The following is a 14,018-nucleotide window of genomic DNA, read 5'->3' on the forward strand; positions in this document are numbered from 1 at the left end:
TACACATCTGGTGCAACAGAATTCAGAAGAGGGTACCAGATTCCGACTGGAGCTAGGGCTGGTGTGTAAGCCACAATATGGGTGCTGGGGACAGAGGCAGGTCCTCTTCAGTACGGAGCCGTGCATCCAACCTGGAGTCACTCATCCTGCCCAGGGGCTGTGCTTTATAGAGTATGAAGCAGTAAGTTTTCAATGGAGCAGTCAAGTGGCATAGTCTAACAAAATTCCAAAGTTCACTGGGGTCAGCTTAGAGAAAGGAGACAAAACAGGGAGAACCTTCCTAAAGTCCCTCAAAGGGCCAATGAGATGCCTTTGCACTAAAATACACAAGTCTCTAAGGACCCTGGGACAGGCTGTAATGTTCCAGGCTTTCAGGTGTGCATCCAACTTCACAAGGGCCTGACTTCTGAGGAAGCCAGTCAGATGGCAAAGATCTTGGGAGAGCTCCTGTGATATTCCTCAATAATAGCTGAGTTACCAGGTCTGGCAGGAACTTGCCAAGATGAATGGAGCTAATGATTTCTGCCATTGGCCATTTAGGTCCTTTCCCTGCCCATTGGCTCTTAGAACAAGACAGGGACCTGCTTCCTGCTCCCGAGGAAAGCTCTACTGCTGGGAAAATAGCACAATTTTTAAAGGTCTGGGGTCTTCAAGCATCCCTTGTTGAATTAGCATCCAGACTTTCTGAACCCATACCAGGCAGGTTGGCAACACTTTCCCAGGCTCACTGATCACCAGCCTCCTGCTTCCCACTCACTGGTCCTCCCTCCTTGGTACCTCACATTATTTCCAAGGGTGCATGCTGTAGCTAGGTTCTTGTGGGCAACCACACCTTGGCCTAGGGCATCAATTGACAGACCTGAAGACTACCCAGCCTCCTAAATTTTGGGACTATAGGTATGACCCCTGATACTTCCAATGAGAGCAGCTTAGTTGTCTAAGACCATCTTTCTTATTTTATGGACTTAAAAAGCATGGAACCCATTCAAATATCACATGGCTGAGGGCTTTGCCTGTGGCAGAGCCTCTATACCCTCTTCAGCCTTGCTGGGCTTTGTATTTACCCATGAACACCCACACACACACATATATATAAAACCACACACAGAAACCTCAGACAAGGGACGATTTATTAATAAGGAGAAAGACAGACACTTAGCTGTGGAGACGTGAAGTTTCTCTGGCCTGCACTGCCTTTGCTCAGCAGGCTGGTCTCTGCAGATGTCCGCGATGATCTAGGCTTTGCATCCAGACTGGAAGCTCTGAGTGTTCCTGCTGGCTCTTCTATTTCACCAGTGTGTGAGTGGGAAGGACCCTCAAAAGCATACAGATGTACACTCTTTCCCAAAGTGCCCTTCTTGGATAAAACCATATCCTGTGACCCACAGGTAGAAGTGAAAACTGCCTTCTTTCTCCACAGCAATACTTCACCCTCTGGGGAGGGCATCAAGATGCCCCTGCCTTATCTTGACACCTAAGATTCCAACAATCTGTTCTCCCAGACTAGGGTAGAAAGGATCAAGGTCTTTTTTTGTTGTTGTTTATTTGTTTCACTGAGGAGTTCAGGCTGACCTCGAACTATCTATCTATGTAGATCAGTCTGGCCATTAATTCAAGAGATCTGCCTGCCTTTGTCTCCTGAGTGCTGGAATTAAAGATTGGACTAAACTTCCAGCTGAGGGGTGTGTTAACAGGAGGCAGTAGGATTTTAGAATTAAGTCAACCTATCAGTTTACAGCCATTAAAGGCCAAATCTGTGCTAGGCCTGTTCTAGAAGCTGTGAAACAGCTCATACTGGCCAGGTCCCAACACCTGACCAAGAATTTCCTGAGCATGAAGGTTATGTAGTCTCTAATCTGTTTCTAGCTATTCTCTTTCTCCCTCCCACCGTTTCCCAGGCTCTTCTCTGCCTTCAGCAGCAGATACCCTCCCTCTGGTACCCTCCCTAGCCTCCCATCACTCCGTTTCAGCTGGGGACTCCTCCTGAAGGGACCTTGGCAGACCATCCCCTACCCCAGAGGGCCTTAAGGCCAGATGGCCACGCTGGTGCTTTATGCGAGCAGAGCTGTCACCGAAGCCCTTGCCACACTCCGCACATTTGTATGGCTTCTCCCCAGTATGTGTACGCCTGTGTTTGACTAAATCTGAGCTCCGGGGGAACTCTTTCCCACAGAAGCCACACACATGAAGCTGGCTGGGTCCGGAGGACTGGCCTCGCACTCGGGACTGAGGGACTATGGGTACAGAACCAGGTGGATTGTGGGGTCGCAGGAGAGAAGATGGTGGGGGTGGTCTAGTGCGCTCGCCCTGGTGGGTGCGGAGGTGCTTGACTCGGGCAGAACTGTCAGCAAAACCCTTGCCACACTCAGGACAGAGGTAGGGTTTCTCCCCTGTGTGAACACGATGGTGCTTCACCAGATCAGAGCTTCGGCGGAAACCTTTGCCGCACTCAGGACACTTGTGGGGCTTGTCACCTGCCAGTGGTGGGGGTGGCTCCCCAGCCTGTGGGCCCCCAGGCTCTGCTTCCAAGCCAGGTAGGCCAAAAGGCCCATCACCGGAATGTGAAGGACTTCGAGGCGTCAGTGAGGGGCTAGTGCCAAGAGGAGGTGGAGGTGGGCTAGGGATGAGTGGCGCCACTGGGTAGGCTGAGAAGCTGAAGTCCTGGGGCTCCTCCACATGCGTGAGGAGGTGGCGGATAAGAGTGGAGCTGAGGCTAAAGCTACGGTTACATTCCGGGCAGGCATGAGGCCTCTGGCCACTGTGGGTACGGAGGTGCTTCACCCGAGCAGAGCTGTCCGCAAAGCCCTTGCCACACTCAGGGCACAGGTAGGGCTTCTCGCCTGTGTGTACCCGCAGATGCTTCACCAGGTCAGAGCCCCGTGCAAACTCCTTTCCACATACATCACAACCGAAGGGTTTGGGTCCTAAGTGACTGCGTTGGTGGCTCAGCAGACTGCAACTTAGCACAAACCTCTTGCCACAGTCAGTGCAGATATATGGCTTGTCCTGGGCCTTAGGTCTCTGTGGAGCTGCCTGAGATGGCTGCCGTCGGGGAACCACTGGCCGGGGGAGCTGATCCCCTCTGTGTGTCCGCTGGTGCTTTATTCGGGCAGAACTGTCCCCAAAGCCCTTGCCGCAGATGCCACACTTGTAGGGCTTTTCCCCTGTGTGTGTCCGCTGGTGTTTCACCAGGTCAGAGCTCTGCCGGAAGCTCTTGCCACATTCACCACAGATAGTGGGCCGTTCACCAGCAGGAATCCGAGATCGAGGCATCTTGGGAGGGCCTGGGGCTGGTGGCCGTACTCTATAGGGCTTCTCACCAGTGTGCGTTCGCTGATGTTTGATTCGGGCAGAACTGTCCCCAAAGCCCTTGCCACAGACACCACACTTGTAGGGCTTCTCCCCTGTGTGAGTCCTCTGGTGTTTCACCAAATCGGACATCTGCCTGAAGCTCTTGCCACACTCACCACACACTGCAGCTCGGTCATTACTGCCCTGTCCCCATCGGGGTTCTCCAAGGAGCCGGGGAACCGAATCTCTAGGCTGGCGCTTTCCAAGCCCCTCTCTGCGGACCCATAGGTCATCCCAGCTCTGAATGCCTTCAGGTTTGAGAGAAGCGCTTCCCACTTCATGACCTGGGGCTAACTGCTCCTCTTCCTTTAACTCTGGGCCATCCCTCTCCTGTGGTGTGTGTTCAAACTCATCCACTGGAGAAGCCTCCATAGTTTCAGTTCCTAGAACTAGAGAAAGAAAAAAAGATTATAAACCTCACCCTTGGTTCAACCTCATCTTTCCTTTTCTTGCTCCTGGAGGGGAACCGGGGTGGCCTCTACCTCCAATGGCATCCTCTGGTAACTTCCCCAGGAGGACTTCTTTAATGATTCAGAAAACCTCCTGAATTTTCTCCCTCTCTACTAAACTTAGGGAACACTAATATAAGCACTACTGTGCTCCAGCCGCAATCCTCAGCGGAGACAGGTTTTGATAACTTACCCAGGCTGGCCTTGAACTTTCAGTCCTGCCGGGCATGGTGGCACATGCTTTTAATCACAACACTGGGGAGGCAGAGGCAAGAGGCTCTGACTCCAAGGTCAGCTACATAGTAACAACTTGTCTCAAAACAAAATTTTCTCAGCCTGCCAAGACCTGGAATAATAGGTGTGCACCATCATCCTGGCTTACTAAGTTTTTAATCAATAATCACAAAGCTAAACAATACGGAGCCTTCAAAATTCCTATTAGTAATCTTAGTTTCTTTGTTTAGCACTCATGGAAACAAAGATAATTAAAGCAAATTTCTTTCTTTTCTTTCTTTCTTTCTTTTTTCAAAAACAGGGGTTTTCTGTGTAAAGAGGCTGTCCTCTGCCTCCTCCGGAGTCCTAAGATTGAAGGCATGTGCCACCACCACATGAAAGTTAGAAAATGGCCAAGTTTCTAATTCCTGTCTATCCAAGCCTGTGTTATATCACAGTACCTCTATTTAGAAAGCCTTGTATGTGGTCTTTGAATTGAATTTCTGTGTTGTTTCCCCCCCTCCAGTTTTTTGAGACTGTCTCACTATACTACCCAGACGGGCTCTGAATTCTCCACCCTCCACCCCACTGGCTCTATTCTGTCCCGGTAACTCCAACGAACTTGAAAGTACTCACTTCCCTACAGACACACAGACATGGGATATAGGAGAACAGACAAAGTAGCAATGATTCTAACTGTGGGTTCCGAGCAACCCAGTTGTCACAAGAGGCAAGAGATAAGAAGTCAAGGACCGGCATTACTCTGCAGCAAAAACAAAACTATAGAAAAGAACGCGGATATTTGGGAAAGGATACTGAGACTAGTCTGAGCACGCAAGGTCTGTACTTAACACTAGGTTCACGAAAGCTTTTAATTAATAAAAATAGGAAAGCTAAGAAAGGTTTTTAAGAAGGGAGCCAGTATTCGAGCTGGATTTACACCAGACTGGCTGCAAAACTCATGCTGAGGAGGAAAGAGCACCAGAGGTTACCACAATTGAGCCTGGAGGCCCGCAGTAGGGCTGAGTGAAGGGGGAGGGGAGAGCGTTAGGGAGGATGCCCCTCACGGCCTGGCACTCAGTGGGTGCTCAAACGCGTTGGCTTCTTCCCCTCGGATTTGGCTCCCCGGCCCCATCGCCCACGTCCGACTTTCCGGGGTCCCCAAGCATCCATTACCTGTCAGCGCGGCGCCGCCCGCCGCCCTCACCTGTGCCGACGGCTCTCAGTCACTCCAAGTCCGCGGCGTCGCGAAGCCCGGCGCCCCAGGGTAGTGTCGCGCGCTGCACGGTCCGCCCACGGCCGGGACGCGGCCCCGGTGACTCCGAGGACACCCGCCGCCCTGTTCCCCGCGGTACAACAGGGGACCCAGCAGTCGGTGGCTCGGGAACGGGCTCCACGCCACGCCGGGAGGGGGCTCGGCCCACGTCCCGGGCGCCGCGGGGCGGGACGGGAAGCGGAAGCTCGGGCCGCGGCGAGCCGCTCTAGGACCCGGAGGAGCCGGGGGCTCGGCGGCGGCGAGGACCCGCTCTAGCCGTGCCCTGCGGCGTTAGCGGCCAGTCTCCTCGGCTGGTCAACCGGCGCGGCGGAGTTCGACTGCTCGCGCGAGACAACGGGGAAAGAGCCTAGGGATGGAATGGGAGAGACCGAGGCAGACAAAAGGAAGCGGAGAGCCGGAGGGCGGGGCGGGGCGCGGAGGCCGGGGAAACAAAGCCCAGCTCCGAGTGGGGGCTGGGCTGGGGGCTCGCAGGTCGAGCTGGAGCCGGCCAAGCTCTAGCCCGAGAGCCACGAGTCAGGGCACTGTCGGCCAGAGACGAGGCGCAGGGACAGGACCAAGAGACTGAGTACCTGAGACAAAGAGATGTAGAAATAGATAAGAAACGTCAAGCCACCCAAGCGGAGTCTGGGGCCCTAAGAGGCGGAGAGGCTGGAGAGAAACAGGCGGGAGAAAGAACAAAGGACGACAGGCGGAGACAAAGGTAGAGAAACAAAGAAAGGCTGCCAGCTTTGCAAAGGCCAAGCCCATGGAGGGAATGAAGAATAAAACCCTGCCTCCATCTTGGTGGGGTCATATTCCAAGGGACCCAGGCCCTAGAAGCATAATCTAGGGATTTTATGTTGTAGGCAGGTTTTCCTTTAGAGAGGTGGGTAGCCAGAGTCTTCGGTCCACTAAAGAGAGTGCTAACGGGGTTTTTATTAATTATGTATTAACGTCTCACATTAAAGCAGAAGTTATAAACATGCATCGTCTGTCTCTTGAGTGCTGTCAGTTTTTTTAAAAAAAACATATACAAATCATTAGACATAGAGAATCAGGGTAGTGATATGCCTCAGTGGGAAAAGGTGATTGTCACTAGGCTTCATAACCTGAGTTCTATCCAAGGAACCCATGTGATGGAAGGAGAGTGCACGTTGTCCTCTGACCTCCCTGGTGCAGTGCGCCCCTGCCCTGTTGCTCCAAATTTTAAAAACTCTAACTAAAAAAGTAAAGGTTGCTGGGTCCTGTTAATCCCAGAGCTGCCCAAATTAATTAAAGCAAAGTTTTTTGATTCGTGCACACGGGATTCCTCCCCCTAAAATGGATTCAGGACCAGGGAAGATAAGGTTTTTATAGCTCAGGGGTGGGGATGGAGGCTTTGGTGAGCAAATAGGTGGGGTTACTGAAGCAGAACATAACAGGTGGTTGCAGTAAGCTTTGAAACAAATGCAGGCTTGCAAGATGGTCATAACTTTTTGGAACAAAGAGATGGTTGCTATTTTCTGGAACAGGCAGTATAGTACCATGCGTGGTTGAGGACACATGTGGGACTTGTGTTAGGAACTGCCCACGTTCCAGAACCAGATGTGCCCTCAGCCTGTCTCCAGCAGTCCAGCACCAGCAGCCACACCATCACCAGCTGCCAAACCCTGATAAAGCCCATGCCATCAATGGTTCGTTCTCTCCCATTCCTGCTCAGAATCGGCCCTTCGTGCTCCTCCAATCAATCTCTTGCATTTATTGCATTACTACAGGTTGATCGTGTGATGTGTTCTCTGCGCATTCCTTGGCCCCATCCACCAGGTAAACTTGACACAAAACACCCTAACATTGGTACCCTGGTACCTGATTCCCCTTTCAGGGAAGCCACTCTGGGACCCTACCCACCAGTTCTTGCAACCTTCTGGCCCACTGATGTTTGGCCTTCTGTCACCAGTGATTGGTAAATGATCTCTCTTGGTTGGCATAAATGCTCTGGTATTTTTGGAGGCAGAAGTATCTACCCTTTGGGTTAGGCTTTATTTCTGAACTGTTTTCTGCCTTTTGGGTTCCCTCAAAAGCCCTGGTACCAGTCTCAGAATTTTAACCCTTGCCCCATTCAGTGAGGCGATGAGCCACTGTACAACTGTGTCTTCCAGTTCAGTCTTCCCTGCATCCTGAGGACACTTTGAACTTCAAGCCTAGGACCTTCCCCTCTTCCTCACCTAACCTTCTTCTGGGTTGCATGCCTGTGGCACCGTTTTGGGATGCCTCTTGCAGAACATCCGACTCCTCTTTACCTGGCACCTGACCTGAAGGACTCCAAATGTACTGGCTTTTGCAATCAAATTTGGCCTTAATATTCCTTAGTCAATCCAAATGTAGCCAGCTAGTGGAATCCTAGATCTCAGTATTATTCGGGGTCTATCCAAACACTGAGAGCAAGAGCAGTCCAGGGAAGTAGAAAAGAGGTTCATTCCCTTTTTCTCTGTTCTCTGCTTGACCAAGCCAGCTCAGTCAACAGGAGTGAGAATTAAAAAGAAAAAGAGTTAGCATTAAAGAAATGACTCCAAGCCTGGAGAGATGGCTCCATGGTTAAGAGCACTGACTACTCTTCCAGAGGTCCTGAGTTCAAATCCCAGCAACCACATGGTGGCTCACAACCATCTGTAATGAGATCCCATGCCCTCTTCCAGTGTGTCTGAAGACAGCTACAATGTACTCATATATAATAAAAGTAAATAAATCTTAAAAAAGACCCCAGCTGGGGTGGGTTTATTATTTTCCAATCTGCTTTTATACTACTTTAATTACATGCAGAATAATAAGATCAGTTGTGAGTCAAGGTACAAGCGAGGCAGTAAACAAAATCCTGTAAACAGCCTTCTAGGAACTAATCCGGAGGAGCAAGACAAAAGGACTGCCAGAGGTGCCTCACCTGTGCCAGCTCAGAGCTTCCAATTAACTCAAATGTAAATGTTCTTAATCTGAGCCTATCTCCCGGCCCAAAGTCAGATTCCTGCTTTAAACTTACTTCTTTTGTCCTGGCATGTCAAATTCCCTCCAAGTGTCTAGAAGCAAGTGGCCCCAAAAGGCTCTCCACATCTGCTCCAAACGCAGTTTGTTTTTGTCTAGTCCCCCCCTACACACTGTGTAAATGCTCAGTCTGTAAATTACGTTGATGGGTCTGTAGATCTTCAGCTGCTTCTCCCTTCTACCCGCTGCGCTCTCCTCTTGGGCACCTTTCTCTGGCTCTCACAACCTGCTGTGACTCTAGCCAGCTACACCCACCAGGACATCTCCCTTTTCCCTTCCGCTCAGAACTATCAGCTTTGTCTTTGTTTGTTTTTTATGCCTTCCTGGGCCTATTCTTTTCGAATTTCCTTGCCTTCCCTATGAGAGCTGCCTGCTAAGTCTTGCAGCTTCTCCACACCCCTCTGGCTTCTGTGATATTGGAATCCTCCTCTGCTGGAATTCCTGCTTGTTTCTCCCTTATCCTTAACTGATCTCTTCTGATCTCTACCATAAGTGTCTCTCTGGACACGCGTGCTATGTCCTTGGGGCGCTCACCACTGGGCAACAACTTTCTTTTGGCTCTGGCCTGCTGCATCCCTCTGGATCTTTCTACTGAAGCTCCCTTTCCCCCTGCACTCTAGGCTGTCTCTCCTTCCAGCCTGTAGTTGGCAGCTTCAGCTCTGTGATTCCTCTTGGAGCTTATAAGAACACCACACCCGCATCACCACTCGGGGAAGCCAGATCTCACCGTAACAAACAAAAGGATTTCAGGCAGAATGACTTTCAGACTTCGTCCTTAACACTGCTAGACCACAGGTCTTTAGGCAGTTAGCTTGGTTCCGAGGACAGGCTGTTGGCCTTGGACTGAGCTCTGATACTGGAATCCAGAGTCTCTAAACACATGTCTTGGGACTCTTTAACCATGGCAAAAACCTAAGCCAATCCCATTGAATCCCCAAGCTATAATGACAGATTTGGAGTTGGGTGTGATCAAAGTTTGGAAATTTTCAAAATGTTATCCTAGACTGTGGAGCTGGTTCCCTAGGTAAAGTGCCTGCAGCTTAAACATTCATTAAAACCCGATTAGCTCCCCAGCCAGTTAAAGCCAGTAGTGGTAGAACATCTACAACCCAAGTGTTGGTAGAGACAGCCAGATGTTGGGGGCTCATGGGCCAGCCAGCCTAATTAAAACAGCATTCTCCTGGTTTAGCGAGACCCTGTCTCAAAAAGTAAGGTAAGAATGATTGAGGAAGGGGTTGGAGAGATGGCTCAGCATTCATCCAAAGAACCTGGGGTTCAATTCCCAGCATCCACTTGGCAGCTCACAACTGTAACTCCAGTTCTAGAGTACAGCCTCACACAGACGTACATGCAGGCAAAATACTAACACAGGGTTAAGAAACAAATGATTGAGGAAGACAAGCATGGTTCTTTGTGGCTTCCTCATGTACCTGCACAGGTGAGTGCATACAATCAACACATACATAGGAAAATCTCCTTCAGGCCAAAGCATTTGGTAGGAGGTGCAGATAATACAGCGAAAAGGAACACTTTCACCTTAAAAAGGCATCACTGTGGGCAACAAGATGAGTCATCAGGTAAAGATCAGCCACCAAGTTAGACAACCTGAATTTGATCCCTGGGACTCCCGCATGGTGGCAGCAGGGAGCTGACTCTGACAAGTTGTCCCCCATCTTCCATACTTTCACTGTGGGTTGCATACACTCCCATGATCAATCAATCAATCGATCGATCAATAAAGCTGGGCAGTAGTGGTTCATGCCTTTAATCTCAGCACACAGGAGGCAGAAGCAGGTGAATCTTTTAGATCGAGGCCAACCTGGTTTACAAGAGGGAGTTCCAGGCCAGCCAGCTCTACAAAGAGAAACCCTGTCTTGAACAAAACCAAATAAGTAAATAAATATTTTAAAAGCAACAATGCAGTGATGTGAGTTCCCTCCTTGAATCGTGAAAAGCAGAGGCAGGGAGAGCTCTGTGAGTTCTAGGCCAGCCTGGTCTATAGAGAATGCACTCTGGGCCAGCCAGGCATACATGGTGGGACACAGTCTCAAAAAGCAAAACAAAAGCTAAGCAGTGGAGCACACCTTTAATCCCAGCATTTGGGAGTCAGAGACAGGTAGACCTCTAAGTTCGAGTTTAGCCTGGTCTACACAGAGAAGCGCTATCTCACATTCTCCCCAGAACTTGTCATGTTTTCTGATGATAACCATTCTGACTACTGGGGTGAGATGAAATACGTTACTTTAATTTATTGGTGTGTGTGTGTGTGTGTGTGTGTGTGTGTGTCAAGATGGAAAGGACATGCCAAGGCATGGTGGGGACTCAGAGGATATTATGGAGTTGTCTTTCTCCGCTCCTATTTCTGTGGATCCCAGAAGCTGAACTCCGGCGGCACAGCAAGTACCTTTACCCTCTATACTCGCCAGCATCCTCAAAGCAGCTTTCATTTGCATTTCCCTGGTGGCTAGGATGCTGAACACTTTTAAGAGTATTTATTGGCTATTTGTATTTCTTCTTTTGAGAACAACTGCTTACTGCACTTTTCTGTGTGTTGAATGGCAGTTTGGTTTTGGTGCTTAATTTTTAGAGTTCTCTGTCGTGCCAGCTCTCGAATAATGACACGGAGATCTTTTATTAATTATGAAGACTTGACCTTGGTTTAGGCTGTTCCTAACTAGCTCTTATAATCCAGTAACCTACTAGATTACTCTTAAGATCTGCCGCGTGGCTGGTTACCTCTCCTCTAGGACCACAGTTTGCTTTTCCCTCTGTGTCTTACAGGCAGATCTCCCTCCTTAGACTCTCAAGAGTTCCTAAGGCTACCCGGAAGTCCCGCCCATTCTGCCCTGCTTTCGTATAGGCCATTCAGCTCCTGATTAAACCAATCAGAAGGCGATGGAGAAAGTGTTCACAAAACACTGAGACTGGTGATGCTTCCTAATACTACAAAGAAAATTTTTACACAGCTTATAAAGAGATCACCCCAACATCCTCCCTCCCTCTGTCTCCCTCCCTTTTTTAGTCCCTCCTCTGTCCCTCAGTCCCTCCGTCGTCCCCCCATGCACACTGAGTAGATGTGCACTGAGTACGTGCACATGCATGCCTTCCTCTGTATTCTTTTGGGACATGCTCTCTGATTGAACCTAGAACTTGCTGTTTGTCAGCTAGCAAACCTCCTGCCTCTGTCCGCCTGCTTCCCATCATTGGAGTTATATGTGTGTGTGCTTTCCACCCACTATTGGGATGCAGGCTTTTACCTACTGAGCCATTTTGGCCGTCCAAAAATCACATGAGTGCCACAGATCTGAACTCAGGTCCTATGTTTGCACAGCAAATGTTTTAACCACGGAGCCATCGCTCTGAACTTACTCCCAGGCTTTTTGTTTGTTTGTTTTGAATACTATTTGATGTATATAAGTACACTGTAGCTGTCTTCAGACACACCAGAGGAGGGCGTCAGATCCCATTACAGATGGTTGTGAGCCACCGTGTGGTTACTGGGAATTGAACTCAGGACCTCTGGAAGAGCAGTCAGTACTCCTAACCGCTGAGCTATCTCTCCAGCCCCTGTTCCGAATTTTTATGATTCTTCCTTTCTTCTTTTTCTTCTTCCTTTTCTCTTTCTTCTCCTCCTCCCTTTTCTCCTCTTTCTTTCTTCTTTTCTCTTTCTTTCATTCTCCCTTTTTTGAGACAGGGGTTCTCTATATAGCTCTGGCTGTCCTAGAACTCTCACTGTAGAACAAGCTGGCCTCAAATTCAGAGATCTGCCTGCTTCTGGCTCCAGAGTGCTGGGATCATAAGTGTGAGCCAGCAGCATCTGGCATGGAATGAAACATCACCATTTCCTATTGTTTGTCTTGTTTTATTTTCACTATATAGCTGTCCCGGAGCTCCTGTACACCAGTCTGACCACAAACTCCCAGAGATCTGCCTGGGTCCTCTCGGAAAGCATCTGCTGTTCTTAACCTTTGACCCACCTCCCCAGTCTCATGGGTTTTTTGTTTGTTTGTTTGTTTTTGAGACAGTGTTGCAATGTAGCTTCAGCTAGTCTGGTATTCAGTATGTATCCCAGGCTGGCTTCAAATTTTGGACAATCCCCCTGCCTCAGCCTGCGAGGTTACAGGTGCAAGACACTGCAACCAGCTGCATTTACTTTTTGAAACTATTGAGTCCCTCACTGGGGAAAGGAGACCTATTTATATAAAGGATAGACAGGATTTGGAAGTCAGCTGGATGTATTCATGGAGGATGAGAGTAAGAAGAGTTTAGATCACTTTCTTTACTTCTCTCATTCTGTATATTTTCATTTCATTTCATTTAAAGACAGTTCTCAACATGTAGCTCAGATTGGTCTGAAACTTGAAATCTCTGGCCTCAGCATCCCAAGTGTTAGGATTACATACAAGTACAGAAATCCATAGCCTGTTCTTTTTATTTTCTGTCTCTCCCTTCATCCATTCCTCCCTTCCCTCTCAGAGCCAGGAATAGAATCCAGAGTGTCACGATTCACACTCCAACTCCCCACAAGTCTGCTCTGTCTGATAAGAAATAAAGGGGAGGGAATAGTGGTGTTGTGTGAAAGATATAATTACCTCTTCCTTTTACTTGTATCTAAACATGGTTTCTCTGCTGACCCTGTCATCATGGGTGCTGTGAGTAGTGCTCATGGCTGTCTCTCTCTTCAATGGCTGTGATGCTAACTTAATTCACGCTTTGTTGTCTGGGTTGTCAGAGGTTCATGCAGGATAGCAGGTCCCCGCTTTAGCTGACACCCCACTGTACTGCTAGGCTTGTGAGAGAGAGAGAGCGACTTCTGTAAACTAGTATCATCCATGCCCAGGCACTGTTCTGAGTACTTTATGTGTGCACTCATAAAGCTGCCAACTTCATTAAGTGTGGTCTTGGTTTGTTTTGTTTTTTCTAAGACAGGGTTTCTCTGTGTAGCCCTAGATGCCCTAAACCTCATTCTATAAGCCAGGTTGACCTTGAACTTGGAAATCACTTGCCTTTGCCTCCCGAGTGCTGGGATTGAAGACACGTGACACCGCCACCCAGTTTTTATTATGTCTTTGTGAGGGGCAATTATTTTTTTTTAAAGATTTATTTATTTTATGTATATGAGTACACTGTAGAATAGGGCATCAGATCCGATTACAGATGGTTGTGAGCCACCATGTGGTTGCTGGGATTTGAACTCAGGACCTCTGGAAGAGCAGTCAGTGCTCTTAACCGCTGAGCCATCACTCCAGCACCCAGTGAGGGGCAATTATTAATGAGGCCACTAAAAGGATACAGAAATGGAGTCAGTGAGGTGTTACAGAAAGATGCCCAAGGTCACACAACCTTGAATGACCATATGTCTCTCTAATCATAGGGAAGTGGTATCCTTAGTTTCAGATTTGCCTGCATCATACTGGCTTGTAGGCAAATCTGTTGGAGTATTTTCTTGATTAATGATGGATGTGGAAGGATTTTGCTCCTGGACAGGTGGTCCTGAGGAATTGCCTTACTGATCTATTGCAGCGAAGAGGTACCTTGACCAAGGTAACTTATAAAGGAAAGAACTTAGCTCCGTGAGTTCTAAGGGGGTTGCCTGTGACCATTATGATGGTGTGTAGTATGTGTGGTGTGTTACCAGGCAGACAGGCAGGCACTGGAGCAATAGCTTAGAGCTTACATCTGATCTACAAGCAGCAAATTGGCCCTGTGAGACCTTTTTTTTTAAGTTGGAAAAT

The 14,018-nt window shown here is 48.9% G+C and overlaps 1 protein-coding gene across 2 annotated transcripts; it reads right to left on the reverse strand.

Annotated features, from left to right (window-relative positions):
- Nucleotides 1-1,180: 1,180 nt before the first annotated feature.
- ZNF48 (zinc finger protein 48) lies at nucleotides 1,181-5,417 on the reverse strand. 2 transcript variants are annotated; one of them, XM_080912220.1, is made up of 2 exons: nucleotides 5,221-5,417; nucleotides 1,181-3,740 (listed from the first exon to the last, which is right to left on the reverse strand). In XM_080912220.1, exon 2 carries the CDS (start codon nucleotides 3,721-3,723, stop codon nucleotides 1,957-1,959), a length of 1,767 nt encoding a protein of 588 aa, XP_080768346.1. In that variant the 5' UTR covers nucleotides 3,724-3,740; nucleotides 5,221-5,417; the 3' UTR covers nucleotides 1,181-1,956. The 2 variants fall into 2 exon arrangements, with proteins under 2 accessions (XP_080768346.1, XP_080768347.1); XM_080912221.1 differs by having other exon boundaries at nucleotides 5,190-5,417.
- Between the last annotated feature and the right edge of the window lie 8,601 nt (nucleotides 5,418-14,018).

This window comes from Micromys minutus (assembly GCF_963924665.1).
Source record: "Micromys minutus genome assembly, chromosome: 2".
Taxonomy (NCBI): Eukaryota; Metazoa; Chordata; class Mammalia; order Rodentia; family Muridae; genus Micromys; species Micromys minutus.